At 37.5% G+C, this 27,376-nt stretch overlaps 1 protein-coding gene across 11 annotated transcripts in view; it reads right to left on the bottom strand.

Annotated features, from left to right (window-relative positions):
* NAV3 (neuron navigator 3) overlaps positions 1 to 27,376 on the bottom strand; it is a 525,470-nt gene that overhangs the window by 61,534 nt on the left and 436,560 nt on the right. For all 11 annotated transcript variants that reach the window (XM_017733278.1, XM_017733271.1, XM_017733273.1 and 8 more), the window contains 2 exons: positions 5,157 to 5,295; positions 1,721 to 1,997 (listed from right to left, as the gene is read on the bottom strand). In XM_017733278.1, the coding sequence (XP_017588767.1) occupies positions 1,721 to 1,997; positions 5,157 to 5,295 (416 nt within the window). The remainder of the gene's footprint in view (positions 1 to 1,720; positions 1,998 to 5,156; positions 5,296 to 27,376) is intronic.

Raw genomic sequence — 27,376 nt, 5'->3', positions numbered from 1 at the left:
TTTGGTTTTCACTGATTGCATCTTTTTTAGCTTATGACTAAGTTTGTTCTGGTTTTAGTTACACAAAATTATCAGGGAGAGATTACGTTATGGAAAGAATCATCTTGATCTGTAACAATATCAATTACACAAGTTAATTAGTCTTTGTCATATCCTTGATGTCTTCTCAAGATTTTTGATTTTTTGTGAGGTTTTCTTCAGTCCTGGGTAGGCTTATGACTATATAACATATATTTCTATGTTTCTTCCATATGTTCTAAAACTTTATTGTAACATGCAGAAAGGTTGAAATAAGGTGTTCTAACAATCTTCTCTTATTATTTTAAAGGTGTTCTCTTATTATTTTAAAAATCGATAAAAATTGCCATTTCAATTCTAATTTCTCTCCAAGCATTTGTACACTATATAATATATATAGTATACTCCTAATAACTCCTAAAACATACTAAAGTTTTTAATTTACTCATCAAGTGATTATGAAAGCTTTGGAGGTGGATGACCTAAATTCTCTTAAGAAACTAAAATGTAATAAAGAGCATCACCTGCAAAGCAGAACTAAATCCACTCATGTTTTTATCCAGTACACATTTTATGCTACACAAACAGATGCACATGCCATGATACAGATAGACTCTGACCCAGCAAACATACAGATCATTAGTAGTTAAGGCCTCAATTCTGTCTTGCACAGTGGCTGCCTGATCACCTTCAGCAAAACAGATCTGGGAAGCTTAGCTTGGCGTGCAGCAAACCTTTTAGTATCTCCATTTTTAATTGCTCTTAGAGTGTTATAGTTTCTGTATCCGTATGATCACCACAGCAATGCTCCTCAGGGATCTCACAGACCAGAGACTCACCAACGTTTAGCAGTTCCAAATTGCAAAGAAACAAAAATGGTTCACAAAGGGTAGGAATTTATTCTGAGAAGATCTTTGTTAGCTGTCTTTACAACTGGGGGTTGAAGCATGCCCATGCACTGTTTTGTCAGGACATGACAAAGCTCCAGAAAATGTCCTACTGAGAATTCACATTTCTTTAGTAAAATGATGGATTAGGATTAGATGGTCTTAATAAATATCTCTTTCACCAGCTTTGGATTTTTTGCTTGAAAACTAGATTGCAGAAGTGGTTACTCCTTCTGAGAGGCCTTCCAAAATTAGGTAAGAGGGCATTTAGCACTGAAAATGTGTAAAAAGACATTTTTTACAATTTTTTGTTGCTTAACAGTGGTCTGTAGAACACCCATAGTATGTGGAATGTGATAACTCAGCTTTAGTTCAGAAATAACTAGAAATATAATTTTGAGTCCCCTTCCTTGAATATTCAACCTTTTTGATTCAGCTTCTAATATTTGGCCATTTCTATGCAAATGTTGAATTATCAAAGGTAAGGTTTTCTAGAGAAAAAGGGTAAGGCACAGATGAGTCCAAAAATACTTCTAAGAATTCCTTAATAGACATTGACATACACAAATGATAGTACAACAAAATGCAATCACAGTTTTTGTTATGGATGCATCCATGTGTACTTAATAAATTATTATTATGCATGTAGCAAACTAACTGTTATAGAAATGAAAAAGTTGATATAATATTACAATATGGGCTTGAAGTCATTTACGGGAGAAGAGAACAATATGCATATAGTATATATATGTAGAGAGAGAGTACCCATCAATTATTTTAAGACCACTGTAATCTGAACTACAGAAGTTTCCTACCTGGGGTCTTGAGTGCGCTTGTTCCTGCTTTGTGCCTGGACTGAGTTGTTCCTACTTGTGCAGTCATGCCCCTCCTCCAAGATCCAGTCTGTGATACAGAGAGAGATGTCTTCTGCCCCCCCTTCTCTGACTCTTCAGACAGCCCTGAGGGAAGGCCTTTCCACTTGCCACCGCTGTCTACGCTGCTGTCAAAGTCTTCCTCTGGTTTCTTCAGTTCTTCAGTGCTGCCCCAAGTTTCACTGTCTGTAACTGAGCGTTTCTCTGAGTCTGTCTTCAGCTACAAGAGATTCCATGAGAAATGGTCAGTCCCAGAATCTCCATTATTTGCTGATTTCTTAAATCATAGTAGGGGAGGAGAATTTGGTCTATTTGCAGCAAGGGCCACAGAAACTTTCCTTCTAAAACATTAGTATCCTGATTCCAAAAATTTAAAAACCTACAAAACATACCCATTGGGGTTGACATTTCTCTTTTTTTTTAATTTCAGAAGATTTCATAATGAAGTGAAATATAATTTACTCCAATCAGTGGTGATGCCCTATTGTTCCTCAACTCCGTCTGAATTTCAGAAGGGAATCACTGTGCTGAGAGGTTTTACTAAAAGCTTGGGTAAATGAATTCCTAAATATACTACCTCAGTCTGGCTTCTTGACTTTTCCTACCCAAGATTTCAAGTGACTGGATTAGGAATACTGCTCCAGCAGAACAGAGTATGTTGTGCCACCAGTGAGCAAGGATAGCATCTTCCACAAAAATATTCATGCTACAGCTGATGGCTTTTCCACTAGTCCGTCTCCACAGAAATGAATTGTTTCCAACAAGAAGCTCTCTCTATCAACTAACAGAGCAGAAGAGAAGCTATGCCAGCACTACTCATCTATGGTGTCAAGGCAAGAAGCTGGGCTCATGCTCCATCTGAAACTTAGACCCATGTGGAGGATGCACCAGCGGGGACCTAACCCCCCTGTGGCATCTCCTTCCCTGAGGCATGCTGATAAGGGAGTGCTGCAAGGAGCAGCCCAACAAGACAAGGCAGAAGCTGTGAAAATGGCTTAAATAGAAACAGAGACTGACCCTACCCTCTGTGTTTGACAAGACTGGTGCTCTTTGTGCTGACAGGCTGTTTGGTGTAACTCTTCCTTCTGTGTTTTTTTGCAGCCTCCTGACCTCAGACTGAAACCTTATTTGCACATCACCCTCTCACCACTCCTGTTTGCCTCTGCCCCTCTTTAACAGCAAAAATATGGTGCTGCTCTCAGGTATCACCAGCCTAAGAGGGGCTGCAAAATGGAACACATTGAGGGACAGGCTATTTATTATTCTGTGCTGTCACAGCTCCTTCACCACAGAGACCCCTCTGTGGCTGCTTCCTAGGCACTGCTGTCATAAGTAGGATTAATACTGACTTGATGACCAACAGAATAATCCGTCCCTGTTTACATATTTGTCAGCTGAAGTGTACAAAATGCAAAAGATCTCTGTATTTCCATAATTGCATATGTTCTTTGGACATGCTAGCACAGATTATGGGTAACGATTAATGGGAAAAAAGCCCAAGTAAATACCTACAAAAATATTGCAGGGCCCTTCAGAAGAGAGTTTTTAAAGTTATTGTTACAACATGCTTACAGACATTTTCCCATAAATGAATGACTGTAAATATATACATTTTTAAAGCAAACTGCATAATTTCAAAAAAATGAGTAGTACAATACTTTCTAAAAGCCTCTCTTCATCATTATCATGCTTTTAATAGGAAAATGACAACAAAATATGCAATTTCTGTCTCAGTCTATAGCCTTCCTGCTCCAATCACTTAAAAAGACTGATAAAGGGATCTCTGTGTTGCAGTGTATCTAAGACCTGGAGAACAGCTGGCAAAATGTATTCTGTTCATCTCAGCTTCTGACTGAGATTGCCAGCTAGCATGGAATACAGTGAGTTCTGCTTAATCTGCCTGGTAAAGGCATACCTGATACAGGTCTGTTCCTAGTCTTCATAATATAAAGAAACTCTGGAATGAAAGCAAAACTTGAACATGCACTGCATCTCTGTCTATCGCTGAACAATTTGTGAATAAAACAGAAGCTTATTATAGAGCAGCTAGAACATGAGATAATCCAAATGAAAACAAAACCACAAAGAGTTAAATGGTCAGCCTGAGATTTTTCAATCCTGATAACTATGCAGTGGAACAAGTAAGCCAGAACTAGCTGGCCATCATTGCTGATGTGAAAGGGAAGAGGCTGATCTCCAGTTAGCAACCATGGAAGGCCCTGATGGAGTGAGAAAGGCAAGAGTAAGGGCTGAAGAATATTTGCATTAGTGTGAATTTGCATGAGTACAGCATTCGTCTGATATCTGTCCTGTTGGAGATTTAAGTAATTTTCATTCCAAAAGTAACTATATTTCCCTATTGTTTGGGGGAATGACAAACACGTGTTTTTCTCTGGCTCACAGAGTCTGCTACAATATACATCTACAAAAGAGACCTCTGAACTGCAGACACTGTCTGAACTGCAGGAGTCTAAATGAAATCAGAAATGTCAACCTTGTGTCCTGAACACTTGACATCAAATCACTGGAGGCAACCACTGTTCCCCTATGCTGAGCGTTCAGTCTTGAAGTTCCCTGCTTGTAAACAGGAGATGACATGGCAGAGAATACTTTCCTATTGAGACAAAATTTTCTGGTTTTATTTCTTTTTTTGGGTGGAACCAAGTCCTGCAGGGATTCTGTACTGACTTTTCTATCACTTGCAATTTTGAGGGGAGCTGGGAAGAAAAGCTTCGATACCTGGGACAAGAGCTTTACATACACAGACACACACACACACACGTGTATATGTGTTATGTATATAGTTTGTATATAGTTTGTGTCTGTATGCTATTAAGAATTCTATTTTGACACTGTGAATTTTCACCTTGCATTGACACTTTCATCCCTGGACCTAAGCGGGGAGAAGAGAATCTCTGCCATTTGAAAGGACAGTACAGACTGTATATTTCTTCCCTAATATGTTCCAGCTCATAAAAGACAAAAGATACATTATTTTTTATTGTGTTATCTGTTGAAAGAGATATTCCAAATGAGCTGAAGTGAGTAGAAATCCGTGCATCACAGATCAGTCATATTGTGTTTGTTTTGTGTTAGGGTGCAGCAGGGGCTGGGAACAGTGGGGGCTCCCCCAGGGTGGGCAGAGCTGGGTCTCACCAGCCAGCACCTTCAGCAGTGATGTGTGCCCTGGGAGCAGGGAATTTGGGATGTCAGCTCACAGCCCAAGGTTGGGTCAATGGGGTCTGTGGCTTCTTGCATTCAGATGTAATAGAGGATTTTGTAAAATACGAATATTTAATTTGTTTAGAGGCATTGATACCAAACTTTTTCTTTTGTTATCCTGCATGCTTGGGGGGTGTTGCAACAAATGGCTACTCACCTGGGCATGAGTGTTCTTCCTTGAAGAGGCTGTTATGTTGGAGTAAGAGCTGACAGATGAGGTGGTATTCAAATCATCTGTGCTGAGGTTGTCAAGAGTGTCACTGAGGCCACTGCTAACTGAGCTGCTGTCATCCCAGCTGCAGAGAAAGGAACACATCTGCTTTACATACTGTGTCTCAATAGGCAGAAAGCATCTCAAAATCAATAGATGCCATTACTTATTTTTCAAGTGATTTACCAGAAACTTTTCAGTAGTATTTCCTAAGGTACAATGAATATTATTCTTCAGACATTTAAATTAATTATTAACTCCCAGTGAAGTGGTTGCTTGTTCAATTAATGAAAGATGCAGGAGTCCTTAAAAAAATTAAGATCAGGTCTAAGTGTAAGTCATTAAAACAGTTTGTTTCATGTTTCACTGCAATCACATTCACTCCACCAGCAGGGAAATCCATTAAGCCTATCTGATACCGCTAGCCAAAACATTATTAATATCTTGGAGAACACCTGATGAATTTCCAGGCTATTTAAAAGGAGTATCTTTTCTGCAGCCTAATCCACTGTCAGCAAGAAGCCAGTATTTTCAAAAATTTTATTTTCTTCTCTTCAGTCTGTGTCTAGCTGGTGCAATGTCATCAAAATAGGAATCCCTGAGCATACAGTCACTGGAGCTGACAGAGAACATGTTATACATCTCTGAAGAAACACAGTCTGTCAACTGTCCTGCTTTGGGAGATAGAGGCAAAGGATGCAAATGAGGAGAGAAAGGCTGCTCTTAGAGACATGTCATTACCAAATCTCACAAAAGCCTTGCTTTTGCACGGAAGGGAGGTTGATCTGTGTTTCTCAGACTTTTGTCCAGAACTGCTTCTCTCTGGCATTACATTTTGACTTTTAGCTTATTGCCACATACAGCATTATGCTCCCAGTTTTTCTACATCTCCACCTGTTAATCTTGTTTTAGATTATTCGGAGGCCAAAAGTTTGAAAAAAAATTCACCTTATCACTTTCAATGTGATTCATCTCCTATAGTTTTAGGTATATAAAAGTAAGGTATCTCATTTAAATTATCTAGATGTCCTCTCTAACCAGTATTAAAAACAGCCTCCTCCAGGAGGTAATTCCTCCTGGCTTAAAGTGTCTCAGGCTTATAGGATAAACTGTCCACTGAAGGTCCCTCTTTTTGTCTTTTCCTCTCCTGGAGAAGAGAGGGTTGAGAAAGCATCTTCTAGATATATAACTTCTGGAAAGACAAAGCTAGGTGCTTAAATGTGCTGATAAAGTGCAAAACACTTTTTTATCCTTGTTTTGCTGTAGCCTCATGAGCCACTTTTTAGAAAAAGAAATGAAATTCAATCCCACAGTCAAATTAAAGCTCAGTACCATTGCTAGTCATTCAGAGTGAACAAGGAAAATACCAGTGAATCCTTATTTTACATTTGGAGTTTTGGGAGACAGCAGCAGTGACAGGGAACTGCATGGAATAAATGTGTGCTGATGCACCAGAAAGTTCAGTGCACCAGTCCCGTATCATAGCAACTGCAGCAAGCATTACCTTCCTTTTGCAAAAGGTAGAAAATCACATTTGTAAACCAGCTCAGTGGCAAGATAAACATATTTCAGAGGGCAAGAATTTATTACAGTGCTGCACTTTCCACTGCTGAGTACAATGACTACAAATAAATATGTCTTCTGCTACATTTCCAGGTAATAAACATGCAAGTGATTTAATAATGAAATTATAATACCATACATTATAGGCTGTCAACATTCATCTAAGAACCATCTCTGAAGCACTAGTCATTTAGACTTTCTGATTTTTTTCACTGTCTAATGTGATGCATAATTTCACTGATGCTCAAAAGCCATTATTAACATGCTGTGTAACACATGGGAATATACCTTTAGAACAGTATTAAGGCTGAGAACCTGAAGGATGGATAAAACTGTAAATAATATTAAATGTGATTAGGTTGTAGAAAAGACAGTTTAACCTCATTAAAAGCTGGTTTTTGAAAAAGAAAATAAAGATCATAAACCAAATCCAAAATGATACATATTAGATACTTCCAGAAGAAACATGAGCTTTTAATGCGTAACATTCATGTCAAATAATATTTGACCATCAGTTTTCTGAGTCTGCCTAAGACCCTGAGGACCAAATTTCATCCTGCTTTCCCCATGTCTGTTATTCTATTCTATTTTAATTTTTCATACTTCATTATGTGTTCCTTCTTCTCTGTAAGAAAATTCACATTTTATAAATTCTGAAATAGTTCAGCTGATTCACAAGATATAACTATGTTCTCTACAGCTGAAGTTTTCAGGCAAAAATTACTATGACCATGCTTCCTTTCTATTATGGCTTCTCTATGGTGTTTCACACTTATCACACCTCACTCACCAGTGGATTATTAGTGGGTTTGGGGAACACTTGTGGCCACCTTGTAAGTTGTATAGAAGATTATTCTGACACCTCCACTACTAACCTTTCAGAGTCATCACTGTATTTGTCTGGATTTTTTTTTTCTCTTATGATAGGTGCTCAAGATATTTTATAAATTTGGGGGTTTCATACACCAAAATTTCTCACAATATTAAGTATGCCTGTAAAACCAGGACTATCGAAACCCGCGTTCTTTCTGGCATATTCTAAGGACTGTTAAGAGAAATTAATTCCAACTTGTCACAATGTTTCATACCAGCCTTTTGAAAAGACATGGTAAAACCTGAAAACTCCAACAGAACAGACCATATCAGCCACCCTTTTGGCAAGGAAGATTGCTGGTTTTACTTATTTTAATGTATTATCCAAAGTTGTTTTAACTTGCTCATGCAGCCAGATTTTTATATTTCAGTATTTTTTGTTTCTACTTTTACAGACCTCTTTCCCAAAATCTAGATAATAGAGTTGCTATCAGACACGTGAATATGTTTTTGATAATGAAAATGCCTTGCTTATAATTTACAAAAAAATTATTGATGATTCATAATAATGTATCCTTCAAACTAGTAAACTCATGACAGAAATATCTGATAAAATTATTCTGCATCACTTTGAGATTGAAAACCAATTAGTCAGAGTCTGCAGCAAACTATAGTTTTAGTTCTTGTTCCTCCTACACTTCATTAAAACAATATTCACTTATATTTTAATATATTGGCTATGATTCATCTTTCATTTTTATTTTTCATTTACTTTTCTCTTTTTCACACATTCTATAGAGTCTATGATAGGTCATGTTAGTACTGCTGCACATTAATGCCTGACACCACTTTGCTGTTAAAAACCACATTTTAGCCTACTTATAATGTTGACAAAATTTCCTTCTTTTATTTTTTCTTGGTGTCAGACTCAGGCTGATTTCTTTAAGAGGAAACGTCAGCAAATGGTGTTCAGCTGCCTGGGAGACTGAGGCTAAGAGGAAAGTGCCTTGTTTTGACACGTTCTGGCAACTTTTACTTTGAGAAACCCCTGGATCCCAAGAGGATCTGGAGAAGAACCTTTATATTCAGCAAGCCATAATCTTCTCATTAAGGATATGAATTTTGCTATTTCTAAGAGAAATCTTCTTAAATCTGGATAATTCATTATTGTCTTCAAAATCACTGCTTACATGTACCTGACAGATTTTTATTTTCAGCCGCTCAGCTCATTCTGCTTTGTCTGGGTTCAAATCACCAAATAGAAAACAAGCAAACAGTCCAGTAGTCACTGCTCTCATTGTGAATCCATGTAACAGCACAGTTTTTGATAACACAATCACATTTTATTATTTCTCTAGAAGTGCTTAATTAATTTAGTGCTTGTAGGAGGTCTGCTTTTAGGGATGAATCTGAATTTTGCATTATGGAAAGACACCTTCTGTCTCCTTTCAAAGAATTTGAAAGTTCTGTAACAAATGGGAGTATATGAAGCATGACTGAATCCCCTGGTGTACCAGACTCCCTGCAATCTGCAAGGTGACTGCTTTAACCAACTTTTTAAAATAAATTGGACGCCAATAAAGAGATTTGAATTTACTTTAGTGTTTTGCATTTGACTTTCAAAGATTTAATGCATGGAAATCTGTGCTTTGAACCTACATTTTGCTGCAGGGATACCTTAAAATTTAGGTTACTATCAACTCAAATTGCATGTCAAAACCCAGCACCTCTTTTTTGGCCTTACTATTGCTGTACCTCAGCTTTACATCTGTAAAACAGAGACAGTACATGCACAAATGGTTAAAATGATGGCCACTGTGCTACAGCTTCCATCCAAAAACCTCATACCCTCTGACTTTGCCCAGACTCTTTGCAGTAACCTCACCAATATTCTTTCTGCTGAGATCTGTATTTTCCTTTGATGTACTAGTTATGCCAATGAGATTATTTGTACTAGCTAAAACTCATCCCCTAATTCTAGCCTGCAACTTTCAAATCTGAACAATTCTTGCCTCTTTTGAAGCAAGAAAAAACACTTCTGCTGGAGAAGACTTCCACTCCATCACTAATTGGTGAAGGTGGCTGTGAATATTGTACACATCTCAGGGCTTCACAAATTGCTTCAAATGCTTCAAGCAAAGTTTCAACTCCTTGACCTTATCAAATACTCCATAAAGTTGAGAAATCCATGACTTGCTACCTACACAGTTTGTTAGTCTCCAGTATTACTCTTTGTCTCACTTTCATTAGCATGTGCTAGTACTGAAAAGATCTCCTCATAATAATCCTCTCATTGACCTCCCTACCACATAGCGATCTGGAAATAGCAAGGTGTCTGAAGTTTAAACACATGGTGCTAACATCAGTATGTAGAGCTGAACAAAGATTACAAACACATTCCAACAAGTATTCTCTCAAATGGAAAGATAAATTGCACTCAACTGTGCTCATGAAAATTTTTTGTCTGCTTTCCACAAGTATTGGGGGGGGAGGGGGGTGGAATTAACACACTGAAGTATATGAAACAAATGAAGAAATATTTTATACAAAATAAGACATTATTTCACACAGCAGGCAGGCAAGCAGTAGAGCTTTAGGCCAAAGATGCAATTAGACTGTAGCCTATGTAATGAGGACCTGCAGAAAATATGCAACATATTTTTCTAGACTTTTGCATGATGTCTGGAAGTAAGAATGCACTGGATGAGGAGAGCGATGAATCCTGATGGTATGTGACAATGGGAAGTGGTATTAACAATCTCTTTGGTCCATTGATACCTAAAATATTCTCCTTTCAAAGTCCCTGTTTCAGAAAATCAAAGCAGTCTAGTTGCCAACAAGATATGACAGAGCACTTAGACATGGTCATTGTTTCATCCACCCTTCCTGTTTCTACTTCCAGCATTCTCCTACAAGCCCTTAAACTTGCCAGCTTATTGAAGTTCACCATACTGATAAGCTGGGTTGGTGCCTGAAATTTGCTCCAGCATTGGCATACTTAATTAATTTTTGAGAGCTCCTCCAGCCGAAGTCCCTAAGTATGCAAATAAAAAAGCTTTTCACAAGAAGATCATCAGACACAGCAAGACTCCAATCAATGTGCTACCAAGCACACCAGAAAATTATGGTTCCTTCAATGTATCCAGCCCATGGCACAGTTTGACAAGTTTCTGGCATTGTTTTCTTTTGTTCATTACCCATTTTTGCAAGCAGAAGCGGGAGCTACAGCTTTCAAAAATACAGCTCTAGAAAACAAAACCAAAACCTTTCATCTTAAAGTATTCATTTAATCAGAAAAACTGCTCTCTCTGGGGACTTTTTCAGTTTGTAACTGAATGAAAATAGCACTGCTTTTGTCGCATGCTTTGTACTGCACATGAAGAGCTTCAGACCACAGCAATAGGCACACGTACTTGATCAGGAATGAGAAATCCTTAGTCACATTCTTGCTAATGCCAATGGAACTCACATATCCCTGGGGACTTTTGTATGGATTTGTGATTCAAGGAATCTGAACACGTTTAGCAAAACAACCTTTACTTGCTTTTTATAGCAACTTTGACCTTTCAAATTGTGAAGCCCTTTTAAACACTTCTAAATCCTTCATTGCCATGGCAGGTACATGCAGGGTAGCACCCAAGTGTCTTTCTCCTGCTGGGGGGAATGGTCTTAGAGGACAAATAAGACAACTGAGATCATGACACAAGAGTAGCATTCAGAGCTAAACAGAAACTTGACTTCTGAATGTTTGAGGAGCTACAAATCCATACTGAGAGCAGGTCAATGGTGAGCAGTAAGGTGTTAACCCTTTCTCTGCCTGCATCCAGCTCGTTGTTTTATGTCAATGAATGCCTAGATGCTGCGGGTCTCCCTGTCCCTTTCTTAGAGCCTCTGGATGTCACTACACAATTTTTCATAGAAACTGTAGAGGTACGAGAAACACCAGGAATTTCTTTGATTAGTATAGCATACTTCCATGTTTGCCAAAGAAGATGCTAGTACAGTAGTCTAGTGCAGTGGATAGGACTGGGACATCCAGTTACAATGGATAGTTATTTAAATTACAGTGTTCTGAAAATACAAAATACCTAGATTTAGGTGCCTGTGAGGTGGACAGCTACCTGGGGTGTAAGACAATTTGTGCCACTGATGTGCAAGGCATCTACACTAAATGTGAGTTAGGAAATAAAAGGCTGGCATTCAATCCCCTAAGTAGTCAACTGACAAAGGCAGGTATATTCAAAGGGTAAGCAGGAAAGACTGGAGAGATAACAACAAAGAAAAGGACTTAAACTATATGCCAACAGCAGAAAGTTTGAACTTAGTACACCTTTACTTTACTCACACAAGCAAGTGGAAAATAGTGTTTAAGCTACTTCTATACACATAAAATCCGTAAAACGGAACAAAATGCAAAAATCAGCCTCCACAACACACTCCATGGGGGTGGTCATTGTTTCTCTACAGTGCACCAGTGAAGTGAATATTAACATGCATTCTGGGCTGCTGCCATGAACTCTCTTTTCTGACACCCATATTTCAGGTCATGTTCCAGGAGAGTAAGGCAGGATTCAGCTGAATATAAAGATTTTATAGCTACTTCCATAATTGACTTTTGAGAACAGAAATGATCTCTTAGCTCATTAAGAGGAAAAGATAAGAAAATAATTGGACAGTTTTACTTAAAGCAACTCCTCACTAACATGCCAATATATCAGCTGGCAAAATTTCTCCTTCAAAGTTCAATTCAACATGAATTAATCCCTTTTAAATCTTCTACTGTGATCTCAGCTGCTCATTATTCATGGAACAGCTATGCTGACCCTTCACAGACAGATTCAAGAGGGCACAGAGTTTGTAAAATCAATACTTTTCTTCATTCCACAGACTGTGCGAGCCAAAGCCCAGGCCCTGAATCAAACTAGAAACTTGCAGGAACCATAAATTTCCCTATAGCTATGCTATGCTTGTAGCTAAATGAAAACACTGCCAGTTGGACTCATACTTCACCACTTTTTCCTCAGCAAGTGCAATCCATTACCTGTCATACTGCAATAAGGTGACTACTGAAGCCTTAATCCTGAATTACTTTGAGGTCACAGGGAGAAAATCACGCCATGTACATTTCAAAATGGATGCACTCAGCATATTCGAAGGAAAGTTGTTTAGGGTTTAAAAGAATAGGAATGCATTTATGCACCTGCTTTCATGCAGTATCACTTCGCAAGGATTCTTTATTCCATGTTAGAAATTTATTGTATAAGAAGATCCCATTAGAAAATTATATCCTACTACAGAAAATACAGCTAGCCCAAGAGCACAATTAGAGAAAAACGCATTTTTGCAAGGTCAGTTAATTTCCATATTCTTCCAAGCATTTAATAAGTGCCTTAAGAAATAATTTGGTTTTAGAGCCAGCAGGGGAAAAAAAAAAGAATTGATGGAAGATTTACATTCCTTGAGATAATTGTACATACCTTGCAAAACCTGCATACCCACACCACAGGATCTGAATAAGTCATTGCCAGAATTCCTTCTGGTTTCCACTTATTTCTGAATACAACACTTAATCTGACATGATAGGGACAGCAGAAAGTCATTACTTTGCTCTAAATTCATAACAGAATGTATCAACAATCAGAAGAAGAAATTTTGCAAAATGAAATTTAGGCAAGCGTTACTTGAATAAAACAATAAATATCCAACCAGGAAGATACTTTATTTCTGGAATGTACAGGGTTGGGGGTTTTTTTACATGAGGCAGATAAACAGCATCCATTTTTAATTATATTTTGAACAATCTTTGGAAAATACTAATATATGGGCTGAAGCAAGATGTAAGGAAGTAATTCCATCAAGAGCTGTTGACAATACCATAACAAGCCAAGGGAGAAAATCTTTTGATGGAATTATTTTCCTGCTGCCGTTTGTTAAGTTTTCTACACACTGGATGCAAGAGATGTTTCAATTTTTCAAATGCAGATTCAGACAAGTTAATTAACATCAGTTGAATGGACATAAATAAACAAAATACAAAGTGCCTATGCTGTTCTTCAGAAGATAAAAAACAATTTAAAGCCCTACTAGTTCTTGTTACCTCATCACTTTACAAAGTAAAGATTTCATTCTTCACTTTGTATATGGCCATTTCCCACCCCCAAAATTGAAAAGATAAATGAGATGCCTCAAACATAAAGAAGTATCTCATGGTATCTGCATTTATAATCAAAGAAAAATCATACTGAAACCAGCCCCTTACAACCTGAGGTAAGCAGAATTTTCCATTCACCTTTGCAAACTGCCAGTCGACTGCTTCAGATGGGAGGGAGGTGTTGAAATATCAAACCTCTTTACTCAACCTTGTCTCTACAGTATATTAAGAAACTAAACAGATCCTCCTGATAATTGTTCAGAGGAGAACTATTCCCAGTAATTATTTGCCCAATGTCAAAGTCCTGATTTACTGGTAACCTCCTCGACTGTGCACAGTCTCTCATGTTTAAGCATCTTTGTTGCTAGAACTACCTGTCTTATTTTTGCTTATGAGCAGAAGGAGGGATTTATTTTTCCTCTCTGCACCTGATTAAACTCAATCTGAAAAAAACCAGTGTACATAAGTATGTTAGCAGAATGATAAGTAAATCTCTGTTCATTCTGGTCATGATACTCATCCTACAAATCTCCATGATCTAGCAAGTCTTAAATCCAGCAGTTTTATACAGCTTTGCTGCGGCAGTACAGCAAGGTTTGGAGTGGTTTTGACTTGTGAGGAATATTTGTTACCCCACACTGTCATTTGCTTAGAATGGAAAGATGTGGCAGACAGAGATTCTTAATTTGCAATTTCACTGGGTCTTTTTAATAACAACATAGGAGTTGGACACCTCCTATCCCTGACACCTCGTTGAAGCACTTCCTGATAACCTCCTTACCAAAACATGGCATGACATGGTCCCAGAGTTGGAAGCCTTGCACTGCCATCCAAGGAGTGGGAGGCGCATTCCGGCTGTGGGACGCATCCCTGAATGCATGAGCACTGTTGGAAAAACAGTCCCTCTGAAAGTGTAAAATGAGTTTAATTTGGGAGGCAATAGACTTCCTCATGCGCAGCCTGGTGCTACGTATTTTTCCCCTTCAGGTCTCAAGAGGAGGTGCTGGTTTGTTGAATTTAGCAATAAATTGTGTCTATGGGAAAAGGTGCTAGTTCAAGCCTAAAGATCTTCTTAATAAAAACCTTCCCTCTTGAATCTCTTTGAGAGCTTGATCCACCCAAATATTTTCAGATAACAAGGCAAGCCTATTTCCTGAAGCCTGACACGATTACTTTCTTGCAGTCAGCATTGCGACAACAACTTGTCTGGCAAAGGACGGGTTAAGCAGAACACAAGGGTCCTTCTTTTCTTGGGTTGGTTTGCCAGGATTGTCTTTCACACCTCCTGCTTCTTTCCCAAATTTTGCTGAGTAATGACCCAGCTTTAGCAGAAAGTAGGAAGGGACTTTATCCTGCGTCTGCAGGACCTGATTTTTAGCATCAGTAAGGAATAAAGGCTTCAATGGTCATTCTCCCTGTGCATCTGGCCTTCAGGGTCTTGCTCATCATTGCTGCCTGGGCAAAACTACTGGCTGATTTTAATAAAACTTTGCAGAAAACATAAAGCTCAAAAAATTACATTTCTTAACTCTCAAGCAAATACACAGCCATATGAAGACAGAGGCAAGGCAGAAGAATTTCTGAGAGGAAATGTGCAATATGAATTAAATATATCAGACATTCATGATTCTATACATAAAATAAGACTGCTTATAAATTAGCAAAACCAAAAGCATAATGCAGTTCAAGTGTATCTTTATTGTCTTTTTAATAAATAGGTTCACAGAATATTTTTATTCAGGTTTGAGATTTGGAGATTTTCTGATTTTTAATACCCTGTAGCCTTTTCACCCATGAAGGCCAGGGTGCTGAGTTTAGAAAAGACAAATTTCAGAACCTAACTTACACAGTTTTAGCCATCCAAGCATTTATTTGATATTTTATATTTCTTTCAATATCTCAAATGTTGAAGATTTTCTTGCCCTGCATTAAAGGGCTCTCTTGGAATTTCCATTATTGGCACTAATTAGTTTAAGATGATTCTGTTTGAAGGGTTTAATGTTATCTTTAATCCTGACTTGTGCCAGGCTTTTGCAGCAAATCTAAATGCTATTCACTTGCACCTCATGTTACATAACTGCTTTTCACATGGCCTTTAGAAGCAATCATTGGCAGTAATAGTAATTTAATCCTGCTCAGAGACCACAGCTGTCATTGACTCTATCACCAGAAGTTTTCAAATATTTCTTATTCCTTATGCCAGTGGTACGCAATCCTTGTTGGTCTCATAATCTCTTAAAAAGTCCCTGTGCCACGTGTTTATCATCTTGCCAACGAGGGTAGGAGCTCGCTTACAGAACTGTTGCTTGAGGTTTCAACCTAATCCTTATCCAATTCTTAAGAGTCTGGAGGAGGCAGGGATTTAGGAGTAAGTTATAGGCCAGATAAACTGCTCAGGTTCCTGGACTATGAAAGGGCAAGCTATCTATCATGGAGCTGTGTGGATATAAAGCTAGGTGGAAATTATCAAAATATAGTTGACAATACACTATTTTTTTTTAATAGAAAATGAAACATCTTGCAAAATTTAAAAAACAGAAAGATTTTCTCAAAAAATTCAATACCTTAAGAAATAATTTTTAAATTTCAGTCAATCTATACTTAGTCATATTAAATATATTAAATAACTTTCTTGCACTGAGAAAACAGGTGTAAAAGGACAGCGCAAATGTTCTTTTTGTATCTTAGCCTTCAGATGGTTCAATTTACTTTGTCTGAAATTTCAAATCATTGTGGAAATGATTTAACATTGAACAAAACTCCTTTTTACTAAATTGAAGGATCTTCAATGAAATATTATAACTTATACCAGTCATATGAAAAAATGCATATATAATAAAATAATAAAAGTTAACATGAAATGGAAACCAAAATTTTAAAAGATCGTTTCCTTTTTCCTAAATGAAACATATTTGAATTTCTCTCGTAACAAACTAAAAAAAACCCACTCAAAATTGAATGCAAAACCAGAGTCAAAATGTGAGAAATTCCTTTAAAAATAAATTACATAGTTTGATCAAATCTCTAAAGATACACAACCAAAAACAATAGCCAATTTTTATCCATACTAAACATTTTGGTACTCTTCCTAGTACAATGACAGATATTTCTTGGAGGCACTGGTACCTTCTGTTTTGTAAACAATTTTCTACAAAAAATGAAGAACCCAAACCCTTTAGAAAGTTGCAGTCTTTCTTTCTTCTGATATCAGAATAATTCCCTTGGCTATTTTAAGCTCAAATTTCCGAGAAACAGTACATTAAAAGAACCCCTATCGGCTAAAAAGGTGGCAGCACTAATGTATCTCACTGTGAGTTCTACCTTTCCAAGGGATGAAAGTACTGAAATTACTATTATTGCCAGATTGACTGAAAGAGAAAAATGGTGCTCGTGGATTCAAGACACTTTTGACACAGCTTGTCAGTGTGGTGTGAATGGCAGGTTTTCAAAAGGGGACACATTTCTGCCTGTAAGCATTTTCCGCAGGAGAAAAATAATTCCTGATCTCCCTGTAGACACATAAATAATTGACCAAGTGGATTTACCCCCCTAACATATCAAAATCTATCAAAAATGTGAGGAATTCAATTCTGGCTGTTTCTCATGGAATCTGGAAGAATGGGAAGTGCACTGAGGTCAGCATCAAGGGGCAGAAAAAGAGTTTTGTGATAGGACCAAAGAAGTGGTGAATGACAGTGACAAAACCTCTGGTTGGTCCTCCCCAGCCCAGCACAGCCACGCACAAGTGCTTGAGGAATGGCAGCAGCAGACAGAGACTGTAGGGGAGGAGATTAAGGCACTTGGTGGGCCTTTACTCTCTGTTAAGACATATGTGCTCTGTCAGTCCCACTGCACCCTGCTGGGCACCAGGGGCAGAATCTCTCCAGGCAGCTCACTTCACTGCATGGGACATCTCATCTCAGAGCCAGTTTAAACGTCTCTCCAAAATGATGATGATTTCACTGGGCTTGCAAGCAAGATGCATTTTAAGTACAAGTTATCCTTGCAACTGTGTGAATTTTTCATTACCTTTAGTAATATAAAGCGTAAGTTCAGTATTTATTGTTACCACCCAAAAACCCAAACCCCAGGCGAGCTGTGAAAGTGGGGAAGTGGATCTAAAATCATGGAGAAAAGAAGAAGAAAGAATGCATGCCCACTGTTCTTTCAGTTCAGTTTTTCCACCTGAAAAAAAAAACAAACCAAAACCATAAAGGATAGGCATGAAGCCTGTAGTTCTGCTGAAAAGAGAACAGAAAGGACTAGAATCCTCTTTACCGCCTGCTAGGAGAACTGAGAATTAAAATTCTCATCTGCAGTGTTGCAGAAAGAATTAAGATGCAACAAAGGCAACAAAAGACCAGACAGCAAGAGATTGTGGAAATATGATGGATTGCAGCAGAGAGGGACACCAAGCTCAAATCCTGCATGAAAAAAGGGTGAATGTCTGACCTACAAAGGTCAGAGCTCTAGACATTAGCAGGGAGCAGAGTTTGGAGAATTGAATTGCTGCTTCGTTTCTAACCTAGACACATACAGCCAGACAAAGGGCACTACAGGTAGCAGCACAGGGCCTGCAGCAAAAATCCTCCCATGCAAATCAGCAGAGAAAGCATGCTGTCTTTACATTAGTCAAGTACTTTATTTACTTACTTTTCACCTGAAATTGCCCTGTTCTCTCCCATTTAACCTAAAATTCAGGTAATTTTTACTCTCTGACAGACCACATAAAATTATAAAAAGCAGCAGAAATTAAAGGGCAGAGGGTATTGCAGTAGTGAGAACAGTTTATGGCAAGCTGAAAACTCTACTGTAAACTTACCTCTTAAAATCCCCAGCACATACAATATGTACTACTACTGATACCATAGCTCTTCTACAAATAATCAATGCTTATAACATCTAGCTTTCTCCCTTATAAAAAGTCTCCATTTCCATATGAAATCTCCCCAAAATTTCAGTTTACAGGAAAGATACAGAATTACTGGTATAAATACAAAACACAAAATTTCTTAAAACGGTTTTGAAGAACTAAAATTTGAGTAAAGGGGTACCTATCTTATACTGGGTAACAATTAAGATTATTGTGCTAAAATATAACAGATATGACCAACTATGAGAGAAGCAACATTTATTTCACTGTTAAATTGCTAGAAAAATGAATGATGACTACCATTTTCTTTTGCAGTAGCACAGAAGAAAATCCTGCAAAAAACACCACTCCCTTTTCTTGAATATATTGCTTCAGTCACTGCAAAGGCAAAGGAGCAGCAGTATCACAGAGGCAATTGCCTTGCTGCCTTTTGTGGCTTTTTCCAAAGGAGGAGAACACCAGAGAGAACAGTCAGAGGACTTCTGACCTTGCTTCACTTTTTGCTAACTCATTGCCTCAATAAAGATGCTTGCTCCCTTATCCTTCATTCAAATCTCTGCTTTTCAAGTGGCATCTCTAACACTGCCATTGCATCTAAGAGACATTCATGTGAATTTCATGTCGTATTCCAGTAATACCATTCTAATGTTCTGATTGTGAGACACTTAAATAGAGATGACTGTTTTAAGTGTGAAAGTTAAATGGGTTAAAGATTCACTTTTAATAACCGTATGAAAACTGGATGTTGGAGACAATATATACACACTGTTCAAAAGCCAAGTGGCCATAGGGTACTCTACAATCAGCAGTGAAGCTCTGCATGTGGCCTTCCCTCCCTTCTCCTTCCCTGCCCGGGCACCTGATACATGTACTGGCTTAAGCACACACGAGCTTTTTGCCTCAGATTCATTCTACAGAAATCTAGGCATCAAGCCAAAATTTTGCTGTAATTAAGGCTGGAGATGAGTAAAAACAAGAGTCCCAAATAAAGGTTCAAATTGGAAGCCAGTTCCAGTCATCTGCATCTTGTCCATGGCTTGACCAGCTCTTGACCAGGTGCTCCCACACAAAGAAAAGAAAATCTGGTTGTTACAGAAAATTACAGAAAACATCACAGGATTACTTCTTATGACAAACAGGAAGACTCCATTGGATTTTCATTCACTTATTCAAGGTTTTCTTTGAAAAATTTAATTTACTCCTTCCTCCTCTTATTAAAATATGAGTATGAGTGAGGCATAGTCTGTCTGCAACACAGCAAAGCCTAGGAGTCTCCCAAGATTGACAAGGCACTCAACCCCACTTTTTTTTTTGCTGTTACACTGCTATTAAAAGCATTTGGCAAGAGTTGAACATGGCAAGCTGCTGGTTCAGGCCTCTGGTCATTCTCAAATCTGTCAAATGTGATGGCTTACACTTGGGAATGCTGGAGTGTGCATCCTTGGAAAATAAACAAGCTATTAAGGGCTCTCCTGTAGATTGTGCAGCATGTGAGTCCATCTTGTTATATCGGTCTTCTTTTCCACTATCAAAATAGTCTGTCACTAGAAGTCAAGATATTTCTTTGTTAATAAAAACAAATTCTGACATCCACTGATACTTGATTCTCTGTTTATTTGCCTTTTGTCTTATCAAATTCTTCAGGTTAGGTTTTTCTAACTTTTTTTGGCCTTTTTTTGCTTGCTTTTTATGGTATAAAACCTTTTACCAGAATTTGCCTGAAGGAAATTTTCACTATTTTATTTACAGTTTGATTGCGAAAAGAAATTTCTTTTAAAATCCCTTACTTGAAATACTCACAAAAGCAGAAGTCTCTTGGGGAAGAAGTGAAACAAACAGATATAAAACAACTTGACAAATTTTTAAAAACAGTAACTGAAAACAATGAAATGTACTTCATAAAGCAGAGCGCAATTAAATACCTGATCCTAGCTAGCCTTTTTAAGGAATTAGAAATTAATAAGGATAATACAAATACACATTTTTAACATTAGAGTGAAAATAAAAGCCCCTTTATGTTCTAAGGTATAAATGATCCCTAAATATCCTTCCCCTAGGATTAGCATTTTCCTAAGACTTTCCTTAGAGAACAGAGATTGCCTTTGTTATTAAAGCGTAACTTAGGGCATTTTCAGCACTTACTTGTAAGTGATTCAAAATACAAGTTTCTTGATACTATGTAACATCATTTTTCTTTATGACACCTAGGATTTAGGTAGAGATCAAAATTCTCAACCATAGATGTCTAAAACTGTGACACTTAAGCAGTTAAGGACACTGTAAAATGGCCTGATTTCCCCAGCTATTGCACTCCCTTCAGTCTTTTGAGAGGCAATCTGCCTAAAATTATAGCAAATAATGCATCTGAACAGGGAAAGCAGAAAGGTCTCCTATTACTTCTTTGTTTCTATTACTCTGAGATATGAGACACACTTTAAATTAGCTGAATTAATTTCTTAGGCTCATTTTATTTTTAAAGTTTGAAGGGGGAGGAGTTGGTTTACTCCTGAGTACTAAGTCATCTTTTATACACTGATGCTTTTTATTTCTCTGAAATCAATGAACTTTACAAATACTGAAGAAAATTTTATGAGAAACTGCTAAAACGCCCTGTTTAATGCTGCTTGAAAAGATATTTCCATTTAAAAGTTAGTAATTTGTGAGTCAGGTTCTGAATGCATGGTACGTCAAACTTGAGAGCTCTTAGCGAAGAAAGGTTGTGTTGATTATTTTAAGGAATAAGATCTGATGAATATTCATGTTCCAAACCTAAATTCACTGGCTTACAAACTAGCCATTTGGTTTCCTCTGCCTTTTGTAATGTGTCCCAGGCGCTTTTTGCCGAGAGACTGGGTGACAACCAACAAGTAGAAACACTAAATTGCATTTTCAAGATTACGTCTTCTCTTTGCAATGTCATCAAAACCAGTGGAAGTTTGTGACACATGTCTTTTAACACGTTACCCTCCACACCGAAGTTTACTTTTTGGGATTGGGAAGGAACATCTTTTGTGATTTGCAACTGCTCCCCTAACAGTAAGAAAGTTAACTTTTACATTGCAGCATACTGCAGTATAACTAGAGTATACAGGGCCAGTAAAAAACCCCATAGTCTGATCACCCTGAATGACTGATGAGAGAGCATAGCATGGAGCTGGTGTAAGAAAAAAATCCCCGCCTCCCAGATGGAGAAATCCAGTATTGAAAAAAATTAGTCCTCTTAAGTGAGACCAGACCATCAATTCACTAAATTCAGATAGCAGCCTTCATGCCACTGCAGCTTGGTACCATTAAATGCAAATCAAAAGCTGGCAATCACTTCTTATTTCTTATAATTCAGGCATCATTTTGCAAACTGCCACTTTCTCATGGACTGCCACTTATGTATAATATTCTCACTGTGTATGTAGGCTTCAATGTACAGCCTAGTAAGTTCACAACATGCAGCACTGTGAAAGATAAGCCTTTGAAATGGTGTGACATTTCAGGGTGAATTGCTGAGCCATCGTTTTCCTAGCAAGCCATATTTGATAGCAAATATTACCTTGTGCAACCGAGAAATTGTCTCCTAAGGCCATGACATGTTACACAGTTCTATGAATGTGTCGAGAACCTACACCCCAACGACTAATCATGTGAAGTCCTAAGTAATGAGATCTTCAGTTACTCCCTTACTGTAAGTGGGACACAGAAGTTATTAGGATTGAACATGAATTCTCAGTGAGACACAGATAAGAGCAGAATACTGTGTGCAACTTCAAAAATAAATTACAACCCAAGAGGAACTTTCCATAGCTTAAAAACCTCTGCCAGCAGAAGAATATTTCCCCTTGCTCACCCGGCAGTGCTGTGCTGGCTCAAGATGCTCTATTTGGAAACAACACAAACAAGTAATATTGGGAGGAGGGAGAAGGAAGGAGAACCGCTGACAGTCCCATTGACATGATGGCTGCCTGGCAGTGAATATTTGAAGCTGTGTTGATAGGCAAAGGCAAAGATAAGCAGGAGACAACAACCAAATCCTACTTATCCCTGCCAATGCCGTTGTTACCCAAACCCAAAGCTCTCTTTGTAGGCCAGTTGTGACTTCACCTCCCCCAGTGACAACCCTCCTTTTTGTACTGCAGTGGTGACCTTTTCCTGCAGGGCTCAGCAGCACTAATCCACCCTGTCATCCATCCCAGGAGCCTCTTCCATCTTTAACCTTTGTACAAAAACCTTAGGTATCATGGTAAGCAGAATTAGAAGCTGCTGCTGGAATCAAATCATTAAAGCCAAATGAGTTCATCGACATTGTTGTCACTACAATGAATAACCTAATCTCAACTGCTGTAAAAAAAATTGATTAAAAGAAAAGATTTTAAAGAAGTGGCTGCAGTTACTTTCAAGAAATTGCCTGCAGAAAAATGGAATCTGAAAACAGCATTCTGGAAAAATTATCTTATCTTGATCTAGATTGAATTATTTTACCTAACTTCATTCTCACTGTTTTCTAACCAGTCTACTGTGAATTGCTCTAATTTAATTTGACATTCAGATATTTGATGGATGAGAATTTCCTTAACCATTTCTTCTGCTACTATAGAGAATATTTTTTCATTATTATATTAATATTTCCATTAACTTAGTGATATATTAACAGTGCAATGGATATTAAAAATGTCGCCAGTGACAACAATCACTGCGAAAAACCATAATTCTCCTGTTTCTTCATGGTTTATGTACCAAAAAGAGTTTTGGAATTGCTAAGTCTCATTTTGGTTTACCACTTTGTCTAGCAAAATGTTTAGTACAACCTGCTCTGGGGGTTAGCATTTAATAGGTAGACCACCTACAGTGTGCACACAGTTATATAACACCACAAAGTGAGTCAGGAGATTCCTCTCCTTGATTAGATAATGAGCTCTTTCTGAGTTCTCATGTAGCAGGTCTGGGAGGTCTCTGTTATTTTATAGCGGAAATCAACTATCAGTGAGATGGAGCTATTGAAAGCTTTATAAAATAGCTTTTTCCAAAAATCTATAGCAATTGCAAGCGAGTAGCACTACAGAAAGCAGAAATATGCTTGGCATTTTCTCTTTCATCACATTGTGTCTGTTTGTCAAATACAGCATGGCCTTCTTCACGTGAGGATTATGTAAATAATATAGACTTGAGTTTATTGCATACAGCATCAGCATTACTAAACAATGACTTCTTGATTCCCTGTGGGTCATATTCCCATTGTGTGGTTCTGCATTTATTTTCTCAAATTAGTTAATGCAGACTTCCTGCCTTCAAGAATTCATGGAGCATCATTTTAAACTGTTTCCCTGCTTTTACTTTAAAAATGCTAGGATTCTTTTTGTCCAGATAGAGCAGATTATACAGTTATCAGGGAACACTTCTCTCTATCGTTGTTAGTAAGTGCTAATTGTACCTTTATAATCAACCACTGCCTTGCAGAAAATCAGTAAATACTTTATAAAAATGGACACAAACATACTATCTGATAAGAGCCTCTTTTCTAATTCACTATTAGATTATGAAATCTATTACTTATTCCATTGTGACCTTTATATTATTGACTCGTCTCTAATATTGTTTTGCTTTGCTTCTTTGTCTTTTATGCTCTGACTTCTTTTCTGATAGCTCTCTCACAGATATTCCTTTCAATTTCTTGCCTTCTAGTATTTACTGCTAATTTTTATTTTAGTATTTTACGTTACTGCATTTGAGAAAACCTATATAAAAATCCAGCCCAGTGAGAACAGTCAATTTAATGAAATGCTCTGGGCATAACATAAAATTTTTACTATGGGAAATAGAATATTCAAGTGAGAACAGCTAAATGTCATTATTTAGCAACAGTTCTGAATTAGACTGTATGGTGAAACAAAGCAGCTTTCCAATCCAAATCTCAAATTTCACAGCCCCACTATCTCAGTACAAAATACCCTCAATTAATCTTTTCACGAACAGTTATATTCCATCTACTTTAGGCATGCTATTTCAAGGAAGAATTCTGCTGAAAAAAACCAATGCCTAATACTTTGAAAGAAAAGTATGACTGAATCATTAAGGAAATTAGGTGATGTTTTTGACTGAATTTGAATAATGACTGTAAAGCTAATTTTGTAAGGGTTGTTTTGGATGATCTTTACTAATGGTTACCATAAGATGTATTATGGTATGCCCTAGAAATAATACTCAAATATTTTAGTTGAATATGTTCCCTGCACACTGGAGCAACATGCAACTAAAATCTTTGCCCCAGAATATTTATAATTTCCATAGCATTTAGGACATGACAGGATAAGAAAACAGTAAGCACAGAAGAATCAATAGTGACCACATGCAAAACTGAGCAAAAAAAGCAGTTGAAGAAGCCAGACCAAAGTTGTTTGCCTAATCAATAACATGACAAGTAAAGGTGTAAAGAGCAGACCTACCACGGTTAATAAGAAGAATACATTCTTCCAGTGCAGAAATAAAGCACAGGTAACGTATGGATGCTTTTCAGGAAAAATGGGTATATGACTTTTGAAAACTTAACTCTGGAGGATCAGAAGGGTTGATAGCCAGTCTACAAAACCAGCAGACTTAGTACTTGAATTTTTGAGACAAAAATAGCTCTTTTTTTCTAGTTCCCTAATTTCAAAATAAGGAAAATACCCAACACTGGGATGTTCAGAGTATCAGTGAATGTTTGCACATGAAGACAAAAATATTAAATATTAAATACTGGATACTTCCTAAGACTGGTGAGTGAGATGGCAGAGTGATAATAGAATATTTCCTTCCTTTTTAATTGTAAGAAAAGGAAAATATCAGCATGTGCTGCTTGCTCATTTCTACTTCTGAAATATACAGTAAGAGATAATGTAAATTAGGTCTAATATACAGCAGTATGCTGTCAAGCAAAAAATGGTAAATAATTAGCAGATCCAAATGACATTGTCAGAGTAAATTTTTAATTATCTAGTTCATTAGACTGTAAGAGCCAAAATAGCTTCGTGAAGCTAATGCATCTTTGCAAAATTCTTTGATGAATAATTTTACTCTATCTGTAATCAGTTGTAGAACATATCTATAATCACCAGGAGAACATTTTCACTGCCTTTTTCTCTCCTTGACTCATAGTGTCATTATTTACCTGTTACCTTCCTAAGACAAGCCTTATACTTCAAGAGCTAAGAACTTATCATGCTGTGTCATTGCTAATCACTTAAGGTCACAACCTCTCAGTTTTTAACACCCATCAGTTTTCAGGGTGATATTCAAAGTCAACCAGCTTTAGGCAAAGAGCCAACACAGATGGTGACAGCATGAAGAGACAGCGCAGCTTGTGAACATCACTTCTTCCTCCACTAAGAACCTGATCACTCACTGTACACATGCAGAGAGAGAGACACTGACTTACGGGTGTGTACCACCAATACATGCTCACACCACATGGATAAGCACCTGCAGGCAGGACACACATAGGCATGGATATGTTGATATAAATACAATGTGTTGATTGGTGATTTACAGTGATGGGTTTTCTGCAGAACAGAAAGCAACACTTTTTTCCAAATCTTATGTGGCTTAGGAGTGGACATGGTAAAGAAAAAAGTCATGATTTTGCCTTCTGAAATCTTGCCTGCTACAAAAAGCATACCCATTTCTTCAGCTAGTCTAGGGAAAAAGAAACAGTCCATGTATATTTACTGCACTATGACAATTTAAAAACAGTAAGTGACATTGTATTAACCCAGAAACATCAGACCTTTGCCCTGCTTCCCTGTTCAATTAGAGCTTAATATTTCATTTGGGATTTTGGTGTTTATTTTTCAAGCTAAAGCAATCAAATCCAGGCAGCTTGAAATAGAGGATTCTTAATAATTATTTAATAATTACATCAATTCTGTTATGTGTTTGCTGTAAGTATGGGCTGAGATACAGCTGTAAGTTTCCAATTTTGTATTAGGTGAAACAGGATAGCTTGGTTTTTGTAAGGGCAAAGAAAACCCATGTTGTAGTAATTTTCCTGCCTTATCCTCTGATTCTTTTATTAGATCCTCTAATTATTAAAGCCCCAAAGCACCTGCACATAATACAAAGAGTCTGGCTGAAACCCAAAGAGTGTTCATGCTTTTCCAAAAATTCTACAAAACATGCTATTTTGTCTGAGAAAGCAAAGCAGACTTTGCATTTAAATTCTGGAAGTGTCAATATGCATCCAAAATGGCTGATTGCTTCCACAGTTTAGTTGGAACTTATCAATGTTTCATACTAAAAATTAAATAACTCTTAGGCTTAGAACTTGAACAACAAAGTCCATGACACAACAAACTTTTGCTGAGAAGGTAATGGGACCTCTGGCTATCTGTGTTTCTAGCAGTAAATGTACCAGGATCACAGTCAGGGAGATAAGGCAAGCTGCTTTAGTAAATCCCTGCCAAACAGCAGCCAGTCACCCAGGATCTCACCCCAGCATCCTGAAGCTCTCTCATCTTCCATAAATGTCATCTTGATTTAAAGCCAGAAAAGACAAAAAAAAGCAGGGCTACTGCTTGGCTGTGCACACACAGAAAAATAACAACCCCAAGCCCAAACCAAAACAAATTTATAAAACCCCTTATCAGCTAGAAATCTTGAGGAAGACATAGCAGCAATACAGCACATCTCTTTTAGCTTATTAATTACTCCCGTTAAGACTACTAAGGTTCAGAGGTGAGTCACAAAGAAAGATAGAAGGTGGCCACAAATGGCTTCACTATATAGGGGGTAAAAAACCCAACT

The sequence above is a fragment of the Corvus brachyrhynchos genome, unplaced genomic scaffold, assembly GCF_000691975.1.
Source record: "Corvus brachyrhynchos isolate BGI_N302 unplaced genomic scaffold, ASM69197v1 scaffold32, whole genome shotgun sequence".
In the NCBI taxonomy this organism is placed as follows: Eukaryota; Metazoa; Chordata; class Aves; order Passeriformes; family Corvidae; genus Corvus; species Corvus brachyrhynchos.
The sequence above is the reverse complement of the archived record's forward strand: the minus strand, read 5'-3'. Positions and strand labels throughout refer to the sequence as shown.